At 56.9% G+C, this 20,443-nt stretch overlaps 2 protein-coding genes across 5 annotated transcripts in view; both read left to right on the forward strand.

Annotated features, from left to right (window-relative positions):
* Positions 1–15,780, forward strand: part of Gsg1l (GSG1 like) — a 67,376-nt gene extending 51,596 nt beyond the window's left edge. Inside the window, exons 4-5 of one of the 2 annotated variants that reach the window (XM_010623500.1) lie at positions 8,532–8,602; positions 15,309–15,780. In XM_010623500.1, the coding sequence (XP_010621802.1) occupies positions 8,532–8,602; positions 15,309–15,406 (169 nt within the window). In that variant the 3' untranslated portion in view covers positions 15,407–15,780. Of the gene's footprint in view, positions 1–420; positions 1,718–8,531; positions 8,603–15,308 lie in introns of those variants that run through there. The other variant, XM_010623501.3, reaches the window with a different exon arrangement.
* A 2,278-nt stretch (positions 15,781–18,058) lies between these two features.
* LOC109118055 overlaps positions 18,059–20,443 on the forward strand; it is a 45,960-nt gene continuing 43,575 nt past the window's right edge. For all 3 annotated transcript variants that reach the window (XR_002025329.2, XM_019207409.2, XM_019207408.2), the window contains exon 1: positions 18,059–18,621. The gene's annotated coding sequence lies outside the window, so the exon portion shown is untranslated. The remainder of the gene's footprint in view (positions 18,622–20,443) is intronic.

Consider the following 20,443-nt stretch of genomic DNA (forward strand, 5'->3'; position numbering starts at 1 on the left):
GTCGGCAGCCTGCTGCGACACACTCGCTGTGACTGCTCTTTCCCGGGGCCTCGTGAGCTGCTCCCCCTGGTGCTGGTGCCCTCCCGGGGCCTCTGTTCTCCCCGGGTCAGGTTTGGTTTTTTTGGGGGGGTACTGGGAATCAAACTCAGAATCTTGAGTTTGCCAGGCAGGCACCGTGCCACTGAGCTGCACCCACCCCATGTCAGGTTTTAACCCCTCTGCCCTCCTCGCCCACTGTCACCTGCAGTGGCTACATGGCCAAGGCCTCCCACATTCCCAGAGGCCACCCCATGCTGCCCGATGCCACGCCTAATTGTCGCCTTGGGTCCCCACTTTGGATTCTCAGGACCACAAATCAACGTCCATGGCTCATTCGTGACATTTGTCCCCACACCTGCCTGTTTCTGCTTCTCTCTCCAGGATAACCGCACCGCGTGAGCCTCTCCTCCCCATGCTCTGTGTCCTCGTCACCACAGGCAGCACTTCCCCCAGCAACACCCTCCTCCGTCTCTGCCTGTGGCTTCACTTCTGGTTTTCAAGCGACCCATGCTCTTCTAAGATCCAGAAATATTAAATGAAAATTTCAGGAAGACACAATTCATAAGTTTTAAGTAACTTTTGTGGTAGCATGTTGGTGTAATCTTTATGGTTTGAATCCAAGTGGGCCCCTGCAAGAGTGTGTTCTTGTCCCCAGCCTTCCCTCTCTTGCTTTTCCTTGCTCCACCCTGATGTTTCTGCCTTGGAGCCAGCTGACCATGGACTGAGCCTTCTGCAACCATAAACCAGCCTTTCTTCCTTGTGTGTGGCAGATGTTTTGCTCCAGCAGTGGAAGGGTGACCAATGCGTCACTTGATTTTATTGAACCATCATTAGGTCTTCTTGTTAGTCTCTTGCTGTGCCTACGTTAAAAGTTAAACTGCGTCACAGGTCTGTACGTATCGGGAAAACACAGGGTATATAGGGCTGGGTACCCCCGCAGTTTCAGGCATCCACCGGGGTCTTTGACTGTCTTCCGTCAGGGGAGGAGGCCCGCTGGGGTTCCTCTCTCTGTGCTCATCATCCCCCGTCCAGGCTGCATCCAGCACCTGGGTGAGTCCAGCCACCTCCGACACCATCTTTCCAAGCCAGTTTTTGCCCTTCCGACCCGCTCCCCGCCCTCAGCAGCCAGTCGCCTCTTCCGTGTGCTAGTGTGACGGGATGAAGTGTGGTCCATCGTCCTGTGTAGATCCCTGGTGTGACTTCCACAGCCTCCCGGCACAGGGCAGCTCCTCGCCCTGACTTCTGAGCATTGCCCTGTGCCCAGCCACCCCGCTGTGGTTTCTTGCCATGTCCTGCGGTCTCCAGAGCTCTGACCTGCTTTCCCTGCCCGAGTGCCCCCCAGCGTCTCCCGTTTCTGACCAAGTACGGTGTCCCCACTGACTGCTCCCCATGCCGCCCGCAGGCAGGGCTGTGGGAGGGATTCTGACGTCCAGTGCAGAGGCCTGCAGGACGCCGGAGGAGCCGGTTAGAAGCCGATTAGGGAGGGGAGGGGTCTGGGATTCCACTGCCATTAGGGAGTGTTTGTGTTTCCAAGGAATGATTTCGACCCATGCCGTCCTCAGGATGTGTGAGTCCAGCCCAGTGGTGCAGACACGAGCTGTAAAGATCAGGCCCCGGTGCTGACACTGGATAACTGGACCTTCTGTTATTTTCCAAATGCTTTGTGTTATGATTATACGACACAAAAATGGCAGAAGGCAAAAAAGAATCTTTTAAAAGCTCCACTTACTTTTCCCCTATCTTGGGGTGGCCCCTTTGATGGGATGTATGGAATCTAATTTATTACCCACAGTCATTTATTTGCCAGAACTCCGTTTAATTCCATTCTTCATTCCATTGCAAATGGATCATTGAAACATCCATGCGCTCTGTGTCGCCACTGTTTCCTGGTTATGTCACCTCCGAGCCGTGCTCCCTCGCAGCCCCGGCTCGCCCGTCTGTTTCTCGGCTTGCGTGTCACTCCTTGGGCAGCACCTGCGCAGGGCCTCGGAAGGCACTGTGTGTTCCTGAGGGGAGCGTGGGGCTTGGAGCGAGAGGCGGCTCCTGTGATGAGGCTGCTGACTTCGCCAGTGTGCAAGGAAGGCAGAGAGTGTGGTTGGTCCCGGAAGCTGGACAGGATGGAGGTGGGCGGGAGGAGCATCTGGAAGGCACAGCTGGGAGCAGTGACAGCTCCCTGCACTCCCGTGCTTCCTCGGAATGTCAGCCAGCCAGAGGGAGAACGAGGTGTCCAGACTTCAGCGCGCCAGCCCTGCAGGACGCCCGCCTGTAACCAGGACAGTGGGAAGAGGGTGACCCGAGCCCGGGCTTAGCAGAGCCCCACACTCGTCCATAGCCTCAGCTGCCGTTGGGGACCAACAGCAGGGGCCTCACCCTGGAGCCCGTTAGAAATGCAGAGTCTCAGCCCCCCACCCCCCACTTGCCACTCAGTCTGCGTGGCCACAGCTCCTCGGGCCATCTCTGGGCCCCCTGAAGTCTGGAAAATGCTGGGCTGGGGAACAGAGAGATGCAGCCCTGTCCAGGGGCCAGGAGGTGAATGTGACCAACGAGGCCAGCAGAAGAGGAGGGGCCTGCAGACCAGGGCCACTCCGAGTTCGTCCCTGTGCTGGTGCCCATTGCAAACTCCTGCCGGATTTCAAGACACTGGAGCCCAGCAGATACTTCTGAACAGTTCACCATCCCTAGGACAGCCATGCTTGCCTCTTGCAGACCGCTGTGGGCTCTTGGGGCAGTGGACCTCACAGTAGCACACATGTGTCAGGTGCACCCACTGAGAACCCCAGCCTGTGGGGCAGCCCCGGGCTGCTGTGGGAACATGCTGGGGCTCCAAGGACTCAGAGACATGAGTTCAAATCCCAGCCGTGCCAGTGGCCAGCTGCAGGCTGGAGCCAACCAGGAGCTGCACGGGCCTCCATTGTACCCATCTCCACCGACTCCTCACTCAGGGGTGACTCAGGAATAGCTGTCACATCGGCCCCGGGGTGTGGGGCATTTTCCCCCATAAATGTCCCCAGACACCAGGCACTGGGGGTCTTTTCCTATCACAGAGCCATGTGCTAATGTTTACCTCCACGTCATGGACTCCGTGCATTGCAAATCCACCTCAGCTTCAGTTTTCCTGTCTGTGAATCGAGGATGATGTTACTGACGTCTGGTTCCCGCCACCTTCCCTGGGTCACACCCCATGACCCTGGACCGAATCTTTCCTTCTGCTCAGACTGTCCCTATGCCATCTCCTCCAGGGCCAGAGGCTGTGCTGGGCCCCCTGTTCCCTCCTTCTGTGCTGAATCCAGAGGGCTTACATACCCTGAAGCCTCTTTCCTGCTCTTCTCACACATCCCTTTCTTTGGGCCATCACACCAAGAGATCTAAGTGATGAGGTGGAAGGGGAGATACTGGTTACTGTTAAAGTCAAGGCCCTTCCACCTCTGGAACTGCCAGGTGGTGCAGAATGTGGTCACAGCAAGTTTGTTGAGGACCCTAAGGGCCCAGAGGGTCACACCACGGTAACAGCGATGCCAAGCCCAGTGACCATGGTGCTGCTGGGCAGTGTCCCAAGTACTCAAGATATGCTAAGCTCTTCGCGCATTACTTTGCTCCATCCTGACAGCATTCCTAAGCTTGGGGACAGGAGAGGCCCATTTATCAGATGGGGAAATCAAGACTCACTGACCATAAGGGATGCATCCGGGCTGAAACACCTGGTAAGAGGTGGACCCACCCCTCTAGCTGGGAGGGATGTGACGACCCTGGGTGTCCGGTCCCCCTGCTGCAGTTCTGCCACTGTCCCATGTTCAGCATGCCCCTAACCCTTCAGGGTCCTTATGTGGGTAATTTCTCACATCATCATTCAGAAAGAAGGAAAATGGGGGAGAGAGAAAGGACTATCTTCAGAAGACACTTACTTCCTGCAGGAAATTTCAGTGCAAATCAGAATGATCAGCTCATGACATTTGCAGCTGTTTGTTTTCAGCACAGAGCTCAGCATTCCTGGGACCCTTGGCAGCCTCCCCCAGCTGTGGCTTCCTGACTTCTTGGGAGACTCTTATGCTACTTGAGATACTTTGTTACTCAAGATACTTTGTTACTCTAGATACTTTGTTACTCTAGATACTGTTACCTGAGACACTTTGTTACTCTAGATACTTTTATCTGAGATACTTTGTTTCTCTAGATACTTTGTTACTCTAGATACTGTTACCTGAGACACTTTGTTACTCTAGATACTTTTATCTGAGATACTTTGTTTCTCTAGATACTTTGTTACTCTAGATACTGTTACCTGAGACACTTTGTTACTCTAGATACTTTTATCTGAGATACTTTGTTTCTCTAGATACTTTGTTACTCTAGATACTGTTACCTGAGATACTTTGTTACTTCCGATACTGTTACTCCAGATACTTTGTTACCTGAGATAGTTTGTTGCTCCAGATACTTTGTCACCTGAGATATTTTGTTGCTACAGATACTTTGTTACCTGAGATACTTTGTTACTCCAGATACTTTTTTTTTTTTACTTGATATATCTTGTGCCAAGCACTATCAGACCCTAGCCACTGAGACCAGCTCCATCCTTCTGAATTGAAAAGATCTGTGGGAAGGTAGACTATTAAGGAAGATGATGATGTTGTGGGGGTGTTTGTTTGTTTGCTTTTTGTTTTTTGCTTTTTTTGGTACCAGGATCGAACCTTGGACCTTGTGCTTTTGAGGCAGGCATCGGAACTGCTGAGCTAAATCCCCAGTCCCATGATGTTGTTTTCTGGTTTTTGGAGACAGTCTTGCTATGTAGCCCAAGCTGGCCTTGAACTCATGATCCTCCTACTTCAGCCTCCCAAGTACTGATATCACAGGCATAGGCCACAACACGAGGCTATTAAGCGTGTTTAAAATCCGGAGGTATGAACATATTCTGAGACCTTGGTCCATGACGGGACCTGGAGTTTAGTTCTTGGACAACTAGGTTTAATCCATGAAGGTGACGATGTTAGTGGTGTTACTTTCAATACTACAGCCACTACTGCCATCCCAGTGGCACCTAGAAGAGGAAGAAAGGTGACACTCTGAGTGGCCAGGAGCTGCAGTCACAGAGCTGGGCTCCACCTCAGCTCCTGCTCACTCCGGGGCCTGAGAACTCATGGTGCCCAAAGCTTTCCCTTGGCCCTGCTGGTCCCTTGCAGGAGTCCTCTTGTCTGATGGCCATAGAGGGGTCATCAGTTCTTGCCCACACCCCTGCCAGGCTCAGCCTTGCCCCCGGAGCTGCCAGACCCTGCAGAGCCTAAAGAGCTGGGGTTTTCATCAGTGAATTGTGAGTTAAGGACTAAGTTTGTGCAAGGAAACCAGCTCTTTCTGGAACCACAGCATGGCAGAAAAACAGGCTGATTCCTCTGAGAGGTTAGCAGCCGGGTGGCTTTCAGGAGGCAGCTGGAGGAGGCTGGTGGCACTCAAGCATCCCTAACCCTGGACACCCACTGCAATGCTGGGGGATGACTTTAATCCTCCACTGTGAGTTCAGCCAGGTGAGAGCCATGGGACTTGGCCACGGGTTATAATGCAAACCTCCCTCGAGCTAAATCCCATCTGCCACCTGCTGCAGCCAACAGCCACACCCGTATCCTCTGCATTTTGGGCCAAGGGCCAGAGTTGAGCAGCTGTGACAGAGACAATAAGGCTGCGCAGCCTGGAATATTTACTGTTTGGACCTGTGCAGATGGAGTCTGCCAACCCCTGGCTGCAAGCCTGTCTGCTCTGCCAGCCTCCTGAACAGCTTCCCAGCTTCCAGCACTGCCTGTGAGGCCAGAGTCCATGGCTGTAAACGGGTGCACTTCTGAGAGAGAGCCTGTCTGGGGTGTCCTGTGGCCCCTGCCCAGCACAAGGCCTGACCTCCGGGCGCCAGCTCTTCATTCACTTTTTATTTTGAGACAGGGTCTCGCTAAGTCACTAAGTTGTCCAGGCTGGGCTCGAACTTGCATTACTCCCTTGTCAGCCTCCCAGAGCACTGGGATCGCCGGCATGTGTCACCACACCCGGCTTCAATTAGGGCCTTCTTGGTGACACAGTAAGGTGGCCAGGGAGGGTAGGAACCACACTGGGGTCAACGGCTGTCTCCCCAGATGTTTCCCTTTGCTCACTGCGCCCCTCTTCCCAGGCTGGAGGCTGGAGGCTGAGCCAAGGAGGCTCCCAGCACAAGGTCTGGAGCATGTGAGTCTGTAGATGAGAAATGAGGAGACCCGGGCCGTTACTAACCTCGGAAGTGGCTCAGGGCTCAGAACCCAGGAGGACGCGGGGGGCTTACACATGGCAGCCGTGTCATCCACGGGCCCAGGTGGTGCTGCAGAGGGGTGGGGCTCAGCCACCCGGCCTCCCCACCAGGGTCTGTAGCTGTAGACACTGCACCCTTGAGCACCTCTGGTAACGGAGCACTCGCTACCTGGCCGGATGTACAGGACGTTTGGGAAAGGAGAACTTTAGACAACTCTGAATGTCTCCCAGCAGGGCACTGAATACGAATCACTCTCACATGGGGCAAAGGATGAATGGGATGGGAAAATGCTGAAAATTTCTGGGTAAATGAAACAATCCGGTTACAAAACAGTACATTCAATTCAAGCCTCTTTGTATCTCAAAAAAGTATTAATTCTGAAAAGATGAGCCCCAACTTCTATCCAGAAGAGTCTTTGGAGGGGGACTTTTGCTCTTTCTATGCTGTGGGAATTTTTGTTTGTCAGGAAAATAAGAAAGATATTTCTATTCAAGGCCAAGAATAAAAATAAAAAGTAGCCCACACTTGTAATCCCAGCAATTTTGGAGGCTGAGGCAAGAGGATCACAAGTTTGAGTCCAGCCTGGGCAACTCAGAGGCTTAGCAAAACCCTGTCTCAAAATTTAAAAGGCAGGTAGGGGGCATGTAGCTCAGTGAGAAGCCCTGGGGTCTCTCCCCAGCATGACAAAAAAGAAAAACAAACAAACAAACAAATAAACAAACAAAAAGAGAAAGGAAAAAGAAAATAAACTCCTGCATTCCTTCATTGGTGGGAATGTAGAAGCAGACCCCAGCTGATCCCTTGTCTGTAGTGGAGTTGGCTCTGGGGAGCTTTGCTGTGACGGAGAAGAGGCACCGCTGACAGAAGCCTCCAGAGAACAGATTTGGGCCAAGTGAGGCCTCCAGGCTCCACCCCTGTCCTCCCGCAGGGACAGACGTCATTCACTTTCGGTACCTGTCCTGCCAGAGGTGTTTTTTTGTGCAAGTCTGAAAACAGATGCATCTTTTGCAATTTACACATTACTTTTGGCACAGCTGAGTATTCGTGCATGATCGGGGGTCACCTTTTTGAGAGAGCAGTGGTTTTGCCCTCCTGCCCAGCCTTGCACACCTTCGCGTGCCTCGGTTCGTTCATCAGTAAAATGGGGAGACCGATGCCTGCTTACAGGGGCGTGCAGATCCCCAAGGGGCGAGATGGACGACTTTCTCAGCCTGCCCTTTTCTGTGCGGGGTTTGGGGTTTTGTTTGTATTTGCAGGTACATAATGATCACAACCTCGTGTTGGCACGAGCAGAACGTGTCTTCATCTCTTTATTTCTCTTTCTCTCGCTCCCTCCATCTCTTGGTCCTCTTTCCATTTGCAAGAGACCGTTCTCATTTCCTGTTATCTATCTTTTATTTGGGTCTTTAATTTATTTACACTTGGGGTCTCTCATATAAGCGTGTATGTCCAATTTATTTCGCTTAACATTGTGGATTCGAGGTGCATCCATTTTCCTACAAAATGACTTGAGTTGATCCTCTCTGGCACAGCAGAGCTCTGCGGCGTGTGGACACCACGTCTGCTTTATCCGTTCCTCTGTTGGTGGCCGTGTAGGATGCTTGTAAGTTTTAGTTTGTGCGAATTTGCTGCCGTAAACGTGGGTGTGCACGTATTCCTGTAATATGATGTTTTTAACGTTCTCAGTAAGATACCTAGAAGGGGAATAGACGGCTCAAGTGAAATTTCTAGGGTTAGCTTTTGAGGACTCTCCACACTGGTTTCCAGAGTGGCTCTCGGAGTCCGCACTCCCACCAGCAGCGCACAGGGTTCCTTTCACCCCACGGCCCCGCCAGCAGTTGTTATTTTTGACTCCTTGATGACGGCCGTTCTCTCTGGACTGAGGTGGAGCCTCAGTGTTGTTTTACTTTGCGTTTCTGTAGCGGCCGGTGATGCTGAGCACTTTTCCATGTGTTTATGGGCCATTGTGCGTCTTCTGGGAAGTGCGTATCCATATTTCACTGGCCCAGTTTTTGGATCGGATCTGTTATTCGGAGGGGTCTGGGTTTTGTTTCGTTTTGTCCTTTGTATACAATTTTCCGTGCTGTGGGTCGTCTCTTCATTCTGGTTGGCGGTTTCCTCTGCCGTGCAGCACTTTTCTAGTTTGCTTTGACCTCGTGTATTGATTCTTGATGTTCTTTCGTGCGCAGTTTGGTTTCTGTTTAGGAGGCTTCTTGTTCTGCTCTCTTTCCAGGATTGAGAAGGGGGACGCGAGCGAGGACGAGGACTTCCGCTTGGACCGCCGCCCCGAGAGATGCCCCACACGTAAGTCCCCATCTGTGGGTTCCTGCTGCCCGCGTCCTCCTGCAGACCCTTCCTCGTGTGGGGAAGTTGAGGCTGGGTCTCTGTGCTGAGGCGTCTGCACCCATGGGGACCCGGATGCTGAGAAAGGAGGAGGGGGCCAGAAAGCTGTGGAACGGGCTGCAAAAGCCATCAGTTGCCCCAGGGTTTTCCTATCCAGCCTTCTGGGCTGGGGAGCTGCACCCCTCTGCCCATGTGCCTTGCGTCACATGGCTGGGTGTCACCAGCATGGCCACATTTCCCTGGGGACAGTGAGGTGCTGTGGATGCCCACGTCAGCACAGCGAGGAAGAATCCACTCCTGCAGAGGCTGCTTTTGTGCCAACCAAAGTCACTCACTTACTCATTGGCTCAGAGGCTGGGAGTTCTGAGAAACAGGACGAGGTCCGGGGCACACAGAGATGCATCCGGCAGGTCCTGGTTCCTGGAGTGTGGCCGGGTCTGTAACAGGGATGCCGTGGGCTCTGTGGTACAGACGCGGGCCTCGTCCAGCTTGGTGGGGTGGACAGAGCAGGCGGCTGGGGCCCTGGCCAGAGATGGTCCCCCTGCCCCGAAACTGTGGACCTAATAGTGCAGCCAGCCCCAGGAGCAGTTCAGACCCCGGATCTCCCCGGCTGTGCCTCTGTGCTCTGAGAGTTCTGCACTTAACCCCAAATGCAGCCCCACCCTTCAGACAGGAGACAGAGGTCCAGGGCTTAGCCAACATCATACGGCCAGCAAGAAGCAGAGCTGACCTTGGAGTCCAGGCGCTGTTCCCACCCCAGGGGCGCTAGGGCGAGCTGTGGGCATGGTGCTGGCCAATGGCTCCACTGGCCATGCGGGCACTGAGGACGTGGGCATAGCCAGGCCAGGGCTCAGTCCTCATGGAGCTCAGGGCCCAGAGGCTGCCGGTCAGGCCAGCGAGGTGACATCATCCCCAGAGCTTGGCCTCTTCACTGGCTTTTATGCAGGAAAATATTATGGAAATGCTGGGGTGAGTTTTGCAATATTCTGTTCAGAGCAGCTGCTCGGCCCCTGAAAGGGGCCGGTGAGCCAGAAGGAGGGACTGGAGAAGGCTGTCGGGTGCCGCAGGATTGAATACTAGGCTGCCCGGTGCCTGGTCGCCCGCCGGGAAGGAGGCTGCACTCCTCTATCCACACTGACTGCTGCTGTCTGGCCCATTGCCTGGTAGAACTCAGCTTGGCTTTGGATCTCTGAGCATACCCTGGGCTTGCTCTCCCCAAGACCCCAACTTCACCTCCGCCCCTTGCCCTCTCATGTGGCCCCAGCCAGCAGCTGCACTCGCAAAACTCACTCACTTCAGTGGCCTTTGCACTACTGTTCTCTCTGCCGAGGGAGATGCTCTCCCTTTAAATCTCTGCATGGCTCACCTTGCCCCACCTGTCAGTCTCAGCTGAAAGTCACTTCCTCTCTGGGCTCCCTCTTCTCTGCCTCTTCCCAGCACCCAGTCCCCTCCATCTCTTTGCAGGGCTTGTCCCTCTCTGGAATTGTCTTTCATGTGCCCATGCTCTGTGGTCCCCGCTGAGCTCTGTGAGAACAGATGCCAAGCTTGCTCTTCTGCTCATGTCTGTTTCCCAAGAGCCCAGGCAGTGTGTGGCACACAGCAGGAGCTCAGGCGCTGGCTCGGAACCTCCGAGCCTCTCCTTCTACCTCCCCGCTGAGCGGCCTCTTTTACATAAGCAGTTATAAACTTGTGGTTATCTTACTGCCCCAAAGTTGCTATTTTCCTTGGGCTTCTGTGATATGCATTCTGCCACATTTTTTTTTCCAAAGGAAAGAGTTTGCTTTTGAAACCTGCCTTGGGGGTTTGCAGTGCTACCAGCCAGCTCAGGAGTACATCAGATGTGACATTTGATGGAGGCGACACTGCCATATGGCCCGGGTGTCTGCGTCTTCCTTTCAGGGGCAACTGGGGTTTGCAGCTGATTGCAGCTGTCAAATTCAATGCCTGAGACGAGCTTTTGATTTTGCCAGGTGTGTCAGTGAGGCTGGGCCCGGCAAGAGCCTGTCACCCGCCAGGCACACAGGTGGCTTCTGGGAGCTCCGTCTAGACGGGTGTGCCTTCAGAATAGCAGAGGGAATTTCAAGGAGGACTTTTTCTGGGCCCAGAGCAACTTGGCATTTTTATTAGATCAAAATCAAATCCAATGGGGTATTGCTCTAGTCTCTTCCTTTATTAAAATGGAAACAGACCATATTTCTGAAATAAATATCAATGCCAATTTGCCGGGAGCACAGATGGGCTCGTGGCTTGGACACGTGGCACCTGCACTGGGGGTGAAGAGATCGAAGCCGGTGCTGGCGCTGGAGCGTGTGGAAGGACAGGCTTCCCCGTCCCACCCTTGAAGTTACCGGTCCGGGAGGTCTGTACTGGGCCTGGGGGTCTGCATTTCTTACTAGGTCCCAGGATGCTGAAGATACCGCCTCAGGCCTGATGGGAGCCTCGCTCGGTCCCTGTTCAGCGTGTGCCCTTCTGAAGCCACTGCCAGGAGCGAGTCTGGTTTCTGCCACTTGTGGGTAGAAATTGCTGCTCCTGGGGCCAATGCCCCAGCCCATCCTGTAGACACGAGGTCGGGCGCGTCTTTCCCTGCTTCCTGCCAAGTCCCCTTCGGCGCCACTCCTGCCTCATTTTCCCTCCAGTTGCTGCCCGCCACTCACTTGAGTCTCACACCTGTCCCAGCCCAGCTGACGCTAGGCGATGTCTCCTCCTCTGGGCCCACTTCCTGTCCAGGGCAGTGGCGCCCCACGTGTGTGTTGCTAAGAGACACTAGGGCAGCTGTTAAAATCCGGATCTCCCTGTAGAGCCCATTCCTCAGTTTGGGGTGGGTCAGGGATCTGTCTCATATAAGCCCGGGTGTAGGATGGATCTGTACTCTCTGGGGGCCCTGCTGGGCCACTATACCTGGAACCCAGCAATTTTCTTTTCTTTTCTTTTTTCTTTTGTGTGTGTGTGTGTGTGTGTGTGTGTGTGTGTGTGTGTGTGTACCAGGGATCGAACTTGTGTCCTTGTACTTACGAGGCAGACAGCAGAACCACTGAGCCAAATCCCTGGCCCTAGCAATTTTCTTTTTGTAGTACTGGAGACTGAATCCAGAGCCTTTGAACTGAACCCTTTTTATTTATTATTTACTATTTTTAAAAAATTTTTAAAGACAAGTTCTTGATAAGTTGCTAAGTTGCTCAGGCTAGGCTTGAATTTTTGACCCTTCTGCCTCAGCCTCCCAGAATGCTGGGACTGTTGGCCTGCACCATGGCATCCAGCAGGCACCCTTTGATTTTTGCAACAATAGCCGTCCAGCCCTTCCCCCTCCAGCCCTGTGTGTCCTGTTTTCTGGCCATCTTCCTCCAAGCACACATTTGTTGTTGGATTTTTCACACCTCCTAAAAACCTCATCAGCCTGCCAAGAATCTATTTCACACCCTGTCCTTTCTGTCTGGAGTGACCTGCCCCTCCCGCCCCTGGGAGAGATCACCCCCTCCTTCTGCAAGTGCTGTCCTAGTCTCGGTCAAGTGTCTGGGAATGGCCGCGCCATCCCACACACCACCACCCGGCACTTGGGCCCACGAGTCAGGGTGCCACAGGCCACGAGCCCAGCCTTACAGCAAGGCTGCCTGGGTTCAGCTCCCAGCACCAAGGCCCTAGACAAGTGAGTTTCCCTCCCTGTCCCTGGCGTGTTCCTGTTAGGCGAATCTTTCCTACCTGTGAGCTTAGCTTCCCCATCTGGGAAAGAAGCGGTTGACACCAGCTCCCCGCAGTGTTGGGCCTTGTTATTCTCAGGTCCATCCAGTATCTGAGGCTGCAAGTGAGGGTTCTGAGCAGTGGCCCCAGAACCCTTTTTACCCCTTTGCATCTCACATCCATTTGGAGACGCAGAGAGGAAGCTGGTTGTCAGAGGCCACGCAGCTTCAAAACATTCACACGGCTGGATGGGCTGGATCTGAAGCTCTGATGGTCAGGTCCAAGTACAGTCTTTCTCCCCCGAGCTTGCCCCCAAAAGAGGAACGGCTGAGCAAAGAAATCCTTTATCACTGAGGTCCCATGGCGGGGTGGGCACTGGGCAGGCGAGCGAAGCCCCACCACGCTTCAGCAGCTCTCTGTGCCCACGTGGCACCGAGCCCTCCCAGGCAGATCAGTGGGGTGCATGAGCCCCACCCTTTGAGGCACCCCAAGACCATCCTCTCCTCACACACCCGTCAGTAGGAGCGTGAACCTCCGTGGAACTGGTCCTAGTGCCAATGAGGTTGGGTCGCCGCTTTCTCACACACAGAAGTTTAGAGCGGGCAGGGCAGGCAGAGTCCCGCAAGGCAGCTCGGGAGCCCCTCCGCGTGACCCTCGTTCTTCAAGGGAAAAGTCAGCGCGGGACCTGTGTGGGGCTGGGCGGGGCGCTGGGTGCTGGGGCTCCGGGGAGAAGCAGGTGCGGTCTTTGGGGTGGGGGGGCACAGTTTAAGGCAGACCGGAGACCCAGGGAAGGGCAGCCCCGGCAGAGGGCCCCGCGTGCCAGGTCACGGGACAGGATCAGGGACAGACGCGGCTGGGAGAAGCCAGCGGTCAGAGCTGGCCTCTGTGCCACATCTCTCCTGGGAGGTGCTACCTGGCCCCCAGACTCCGAGAATATTTTTAAAATGTTGTCACTTTTGGAAGGCCAGGAGTTTTATTTTGGTGTTGCTGAACTTTGTGGGCGATCTGGGCACGTGCTCCCGGGGGCGGCACTGGCTGGGGCAAGGAAGCCGCCTCTGGCCCCATCTCCCTTTCACTTGCTTTGCTTGGGCCCAGGGGACTTGGAGTCGGGACCCCCTGGACACAGCACAAGGCCTTTTCTCCAACCGGTGATTGACCTCAAAGTAAAGTGAAGCGGGGAGGACGGGAGCGCGGGGTCCTGGTGGGCAGCTGGGGGACACTCAGTCAATGGCTGTGGGCCCCAAGCCACTTACAAGAGGCCAAGAAGGGGAGCAGAAACCCAGTCCACAGTGGCCTGGCCTCTAGGTCCAGGGGACAGAGTCTGATTTCACTCAAGGAACAACAGGCTTCTTGGCTTTTCTTTTACCTTAAAAAAAAAAAAAATCACTTTCTCCCTGTTCCAATAAACACTGCACAATTCTGCCTGTTGGTGACTGTAAGAGCAGCTATGATCACTTCTAAATACTCATTTAGAGACAATCAAACCTTTCTATGCACCAAATATTTGCTTCTCAATTTTAAAAAATCCCAAACACCTTTATCTTGGCACCAAATTTAGACTGCAACTGTTTCAGTAGCTGGGGCCAAAACAAATGCTTTTTTTCCCCCAGGCCAAACGATTCCAGAATGTTTGCAAAATGTTTTCCACTCCTTAAAAATATAGTAAAATTTGCAAAACACAAACACCAAAGAATATTAAAAATGAGACAAAAAGCCGAAAGGAAAAGTCACGGTGCACACGCAGCCCCTCCGCCCCTCCCCTTGCCCCGCTGTTGCTGGGAAGAATCTCCCAGCACTCGAGCTGCTTGGGGTGAGAAAGACCAGTGAGCTGTCCGTCCCTCAAGGTGTACAAACAGAAGGTGGCCTCCCTGGGACTCCTACCTCGGTGGGCTTTCTACAAGAGCGGTCTTTATGAGATGAGCATCCACTACCGCTCAGAGTAGGGAGCAGACGACTGAGACCGGCTTCCTTGATGCAGGAAGAAGAGGCTGCATCTGGGCCCGCAGTCGCTGTGACCCTCAGGCAGCAGCTTTCCCCTTGCTGGCCTTGACTCCCCACTGTAGCACGAAGAGACCCCACCTTGTAGGGGTCTCTGGCTGACAGGAGGCGCCCAGCATGAGGGCCCTGTTCCTGCTTCTGTCCGGCCCTGCGCTCCCCATGGTGCCTTCTCCTCCTGGGCCCTGTCCTTGCTCCCCCCAGTGCAGCTGAAAAGTGCCTCTGGGAGGGAGTGTGAGATGCAGGGACCCCGCAGGGTGGGAAGAGGGACCCGGCGGGGCTTCTGCATGTTGTGAACCTTGGGCTGGCCTCCTGAGGGTTCATGTAGGTGCAGGGACCTGTTAGGCCGGTCCCGTGTGGTGGGAAGGCCTGGTATGTCAGAGGCCCTCAGAGACCCTTGTCGGAGGGCAGAGGATCGGTCTTTGGAGAATCACAGCAGAGAGGAGAGTACAGTCAGGGCCTCTCCAGCTGTCCCCTTACCCGGCCCTGAGAGCCCTGGGCGCTGCTTGGGGTGAGCTGGTCTGGGGGGCTGGGTGTCCTGACTCCCACTCTCTGAGGACCCTCAGGCTCCTCCAGGCCCACAGGGAGCTAGGGGTCAGCTGCAGGGGGAGGGCGGGCTGGTGCAGACAGTGCCAGGATGGCTGGGTTGGGGGACAGTGGGAGGAAGCCGATGATCAATCGTGGGGAGCCATGGGCAGCTGCCATGGGCAGAGTCTGGGGACAGACAGGGGGAGGCAACAGGGTGCTGGGCAGGGGGGCTGGCAGCACGATGGGTGGGAGGGTGTGCAGAGGGGCCAGTGTGTTACGGGGCAGTGGGAGGTGGGCACCAGTGGGCAGCGGCTCAGGGTGCTGGGGGCCGGGTCCTACCAGGGAGGGCACCCTGCACCAGCAGGTGTAGACCCCTTGGTTCCGTGCTGATGAGAGGCGTGGGGTCTGTGGACTGCTCGTGTGGGTGGAGGAGGAAAGGTCTCAGCACTGGCCACCTTGTCTCCCACAGGACACCAGCTGCACATGGCGGATTCCTGGCCCCGGACTTCGGCCCAGGAGCTGCCAGAGCTGAACCGGCAGTGCTGGGTCCTGGGGCACTGGGTGTGACGGAGACCCGGCCCAGCCCCCAGAGCTCCGGCCGCTGCTGGCACCAGCCCTTCCCACAAGACCATCGGTCTGGCGCCCCGGAGGCCGGCCTGTGTGCAGTGGACTCTGCTGTCAGCCAAGGAGACACCGGGCCTGTCCTGCTGTGCTGCCTGGGTCACAGGGGAGACCTGCGGAATGCACAGGGCTGCACAGAGGGGCTTGGAGACCCAGCCCAGAACTCCTGCCACTCCCTCACTGGAGCCCTGCTGTGGGCAGCTGGGATGTCAGGAAAGTCACTGGACACTGGCCACCAAATGCTGGGCACCTGCGAACCAGCCGGGCGCTGAGAAGGTGTCCAGAAGGACAGGGCCTGTGGGGGCGGGGGGGCGGGCGCAGCGGCTGGCACCGCAGGGGGCCACAGCAGTGGGCGCAGCGGCTGGCACCGCAGGAGGCCACAGCAGGGCTTCAATAAATGCTCGTTGGACCTGGCTTCTTGCAGTGTATGGAACTTGGGACTGTAGCTGCCTTGTCATCCCTGTCACCCCACGGGTCCTGCAAGTGAGAGCCCATGTGTGCTAAGGCCAGGCCAGCCTGGGCCTAAGGGACAGGCAGGATGGACACGGGCTGGCAGTGCTGCCCTGGATTCCAGGGTGGGCAAAGAGGGGTCCCCCACCCACACCCTGGGCTGGGACCCCCACGGAAACGCTATGCCTGGTGTCCGGGCCATCTTTACGTAGAACAGGACCGATTCCCACTGTAAGAATGAGAGGTAACAGACAGGAAACTTGCCTGAGACCACAGAGCTGGCAAGGGCAGAGCTGGGTACAAACCAGGACGCCCGACTCCAACTTCCGTTTCCCAAGAGGCTTTCCTTCCCAGAAGGGTTTCTAGAGCTTTCCACCAAGTAGAACCGCTCTTCACCCGTCCATCCACACCACTCATCCACCCCCTGATCACCACCCGCCCATCCATCCTCCCGTCCTCCATCCTGCATCCTTCACCCTTCTGTGCACCACCACCCTGTTTATTCGACCATCCATCCATCATCCATCCTGGGACTCACCGTACCCATACTCTGTGCCAGGCGCTACGGGAGGGCACAGAGGCCCTCGGAGGGGCAGGCCAGACGGTAAGACGGACGATTATAGCTCTGAGCGCAGAGCGCCACGGTGCCCTGCTCAGGGGCACACTGCCTGCTTCAGACTCTGTCTCCCGGATTAAGACCGTGGGCGTGTTGCTGGGCCTCTCCGTGTCTCCGTTTCCCCTTCCAGTGAGTGAAGATCGTGCCTCTGCCTGCCTCCTAAAGGTGGCAGGTGAACAGGCTGATTCCCGGCAGGGATGCAGGCTTCACTGGTGCTCTGTAGTGGCCCAGAGGAGCGGGGCTGAGGCTGACAGGAGCCCCTGGGGGGCAGTAGTCAGAGAGGCTCCCTCCGGGTAATGACACTAGGCCAGAACGCAGGCTGTGGAGGCGCCAGGCCAGCAAGAGGGCCGAGGAGACAACGCGAGTGCAGACAGAGGTGTGGGGAGGAGGAGGGTGGTGGGACAGGCTGCAGGGCGGACACAGCTCCACATGGCGCCTGGCCGGGGGCTCGGAGTCCGCCCCGGAGCAGAGCTGCTTCCAGGGCGAGCTGATGTGCACCTGGGAAGACGCCAGGCTTCGCACAGAGCAGATGAGAAGGGCTGCTGTCTTCATCCAGCCACACCGGAAGCTAAAGAGAGGGCTCTGGCTTAGCAGAGTGGCCTGGGACCCGGCGGGTGGATCTGATGCTCGGTGGGAGGGGCGAGCGTGGCAGGAGGGGACAGTGGCCATGTCCTCAGGTTAGGGTTGGATACAGGGGGGGGAGATGGGGACTTTGGAGTTTGAAGCCCCAGGTTCCTGGGGATGCCAGGCGGGCGGTACATTCACTCCTTCTGCATTACAAGTGTGTGACTTGTGAATCATTTTTCATTAATCGGTGTGACTGAGGGCCATCTGGGAGGGCTCAGGGGGCCTGGGAGGGAGACTGACCCAGTCAGGAAGGTCTTGAATGTCAGGGCCAGTTTGGGCTCTGGCCCAGGCAGGAAGGAGCCACCCAGACAGGGCTGCCAGGATGTGGGTGGAATCTGGCTGGCCGCCAGGCATCTCAGCTCTTTATGGTTGCCCAGGGTCCTTCTGAAGCTGCCAGCCAGCCCCAGGAGGTCCGAGAGATGACTTAGTTGACACACAGGCAAAATTTTAATCTATTTTAATAGTTGTGTTTATGTAAATGTGTATTAGAAAATAATGTGTAACAGGCACCTCAGTGAATTCAGACGTTATGCTTTAGGGTGAAACCAAAATAGGCATTTCAGTAAAAAGAGAGAACTGGCTTAAAGAAAAACATTAAATAAATAATCACATGAGTGGTTGTCATTATGGTGTGGGCGTCTTGGATGGGGCCACTGTCACGAGGGAACGAGGTAGAAGGACGTGGGCCCTGGGGCCACAAGTCCTCCGCCTCTGGGAAGAGGCCGGATACAGCCTTGAGAAGGTCTGGGGGCACGCAGGGGGAGGGGGAGCAAACAGCCTCGCAAGCCCCGCCCCTGTGCTGGGCACGTGAGGTGCAGGGCACGTGAGGTGCAGGGCACGTGAGGTGCAGGGCACGTGAGGTGCAGGGCACGTGAGGTGCAGGGCGGGCCCTGTCTGGTATGCATTCGGCCGGAGCGCCCTGTGTGCTCAGTCCTGGTGCAAGGGAGCCCCAGGCTTCCCGCCACACCCCCGGTGTGGGGCCTCTGCCCCTGTGGAGACGGGCGTGGGCCCACTCTGCGGCCCTCTGTCTGTGCCTGCCCAGCTCCCATGAGCACAGGGCTGGCTTCCGGCCAGGCTGGGGTGGATGAGCCCGCTCGGGCCATGCACGCATCTCCCGGGTAATGGAAACGTCTGCATGATTCATGGCATTGTCCTGCGGCAGCCAGGCCCGAGGATGAGGCTGGCAGCGACCAGACTGGAGTTGAGCACACGAGACCGCGCTGGGCTGTGCTCACAGGCCTGGGTTCCATCTGGCACCCACCCCAGGCCAGGTGTGGCTCCTTCAGCAAGGCGCAGTTAACCAGGCCCGGAATGAGGACTGGGAACACCTGCTCCCACAGGTTGCGCTCCACTGCGGTGGACAGACGCCACGCTCACGGTCCTAAATAGGAAGGATGAGTGTCCCTGGGAGCGGGGAGAGGGTTCCTCTCCACAGAGGACCACTGCACCCACCTGAACGAAGGCTGAGGTAGGAGCAGGGAGTGTGTGGGTGGGACGGGCAGCGTGGGCGGCACCCTGGGGTTGGGAGGGAACCCCAGTGGGCCGTGCGGCTCTGGCAGAGTTGGGGGGACTGGAGAGCTCCCGCTGCGCCTGGTCTGAGTGTGGGACCTTGAGGGCGTAGGGCCCTGTCCCTCAGCTCAGGGCCGCGGAGCTCAGAGGGCTACAGGCAGGCTCGTGACGTCTCTGGCTGTGCGAAGGGGTGTGGGGAGCGGTGGGGCGGCCAGGAGGCTGCTGTGGGACCCTGGGGGAGATGTGGGGGCTTTGGCTGGGTCGGGGGAGAAAGGGCCTCTGAGCAGGAGCACCTGCAGCTGGGGTGAGGAGAGCAGCAGGAGGGGAGCCTGGGGGCCGGCTCAAGGGCTGGGAGGTGGGAGACACGGAGCGCAGGTCGGTGGTGCATACGAAGGCGGTGCATACCAAGGGGGCCCCGCCCAGAGCCATACCGTGGCCCGGACCTGAGCCAGCCCTGCATGAGGCTGCAGGTGGGCACCCAGGGGCACAGAGCTGGTGGGTGGCCACCCCGGCCTGGGCAGTGGCTTGGCTGCAGGGCAGGGACTGCCAGCCATGAGGAAAAGCCACCCCTGTGTCTGGGGTCATGAAGGGACAGACGGGTCAGACACCGGCCCTTCCCGTCCCTGCACGGCCAGTGCCAACTCCCTGCTGGCCGTCTGTGGGCCACATCTCACTTAGGGTGTTGCTGCCCGCCTCTCCCTGAGAGGAGGCAGTGGCCCTGCTGGTGGCTGTGGCCTGGCGAGTGAGTGAGGGCCTAGGAGAGGCCAAGGGGGTGGGACCAGGAACACCCACCCCTCTTCACCCCTGGGAACTTGGTGGGAGCAGGGTGAGGGGCAGGGCAGCAGGCCGGTGGGGGAGGGCAACTAATTGGAAAGATTTAAATATGGTCTAGACGCACAGTTCCCCAGGCCTTGGATCTCCCTGGGTGGGAGAAGCGGCAGGCGGGACTGGGACCTCCTGGTCAGGCCCTTCCCAGGGTGCTGCTGAGCTGTACCTGCCCAGGGACAGAGCGACAGGGGCAGGTCCTCCCTGCAGGACAGAGGGGCGCTCCTGGGAGCCCTGCCTGCTCTTCCCGAGCCTGTCTGCCTGGGGGTCACGGTCTGGAGAGGGGTGTGCAGAGCTGAGAGCCACAGGACCCGAGCGAGGGTGCCCCGTAGCAGCTGAGCAGAGACTGACACCCCCAGGACCCACAGGTCGCCCACCTGGGAGAGGGCTGGGCGGACCTGGCCAGGTGCACAGGTGCCTGTGGTGGTGGTGGGAGGGCGGACCCCAGAGTCCCCTGCAGACGGTGGCAGTGTGTTTGGCTGTGTGTTTGCTTAAATCGAGGTGACGGTGCGGTTACATTTCACATTCAAAATACAAAACCTGGGCACCTGGCTTCCCTGACACCCTGAGAACGTGGCTCTGTGGGATGGCGGGTGCGGGGCTGTCCTGGCCCCCCAGTTCCAGCCCGTCAGCTTTGCTCCCCCACACGGCTGGCCTGGCCCGAGCAATGGGGACCCAGCAAGATTGAGGTGCAGAGGTCCTGGCTGGCCACTGTCCATCCCGACCCCCTCCAGGCCCCCAGGGGTGCCTCCAACTCCAAGGTGATAGGGCACAGCGGCACCCTCTCCTTGAGCACACAGAGGGCTCCGGGAAGGGGCAGGGCTGTCCCAGGGCACAGCGGCAGGATGCTCCATGTGCAGAGCCTCCTGCCTGCTGCCTGCATCCTGGACACCCACTGCCCAATGCACCCTTTTCTGGCTCCAGGGCTGCCTCACCCAGAAAACAAGCCCCCACTC

Source organism: Fukomys damarensis, unplaced genomic scaffold (assembly GCF_012274545.1).
Source record: "Fukomys damarensis isolate Sample0158 unplaced genomic scaffold, DMR_v1.0_HiC HiC_scaffold_34, whole genome shotgun sequence".
Taxonomy (NCBI): Eukaryota; Metazoa; Chordata; class Mammalia; order Rodentia; family Bathyergidae; genus Fukomys; species Fukomys damarensis.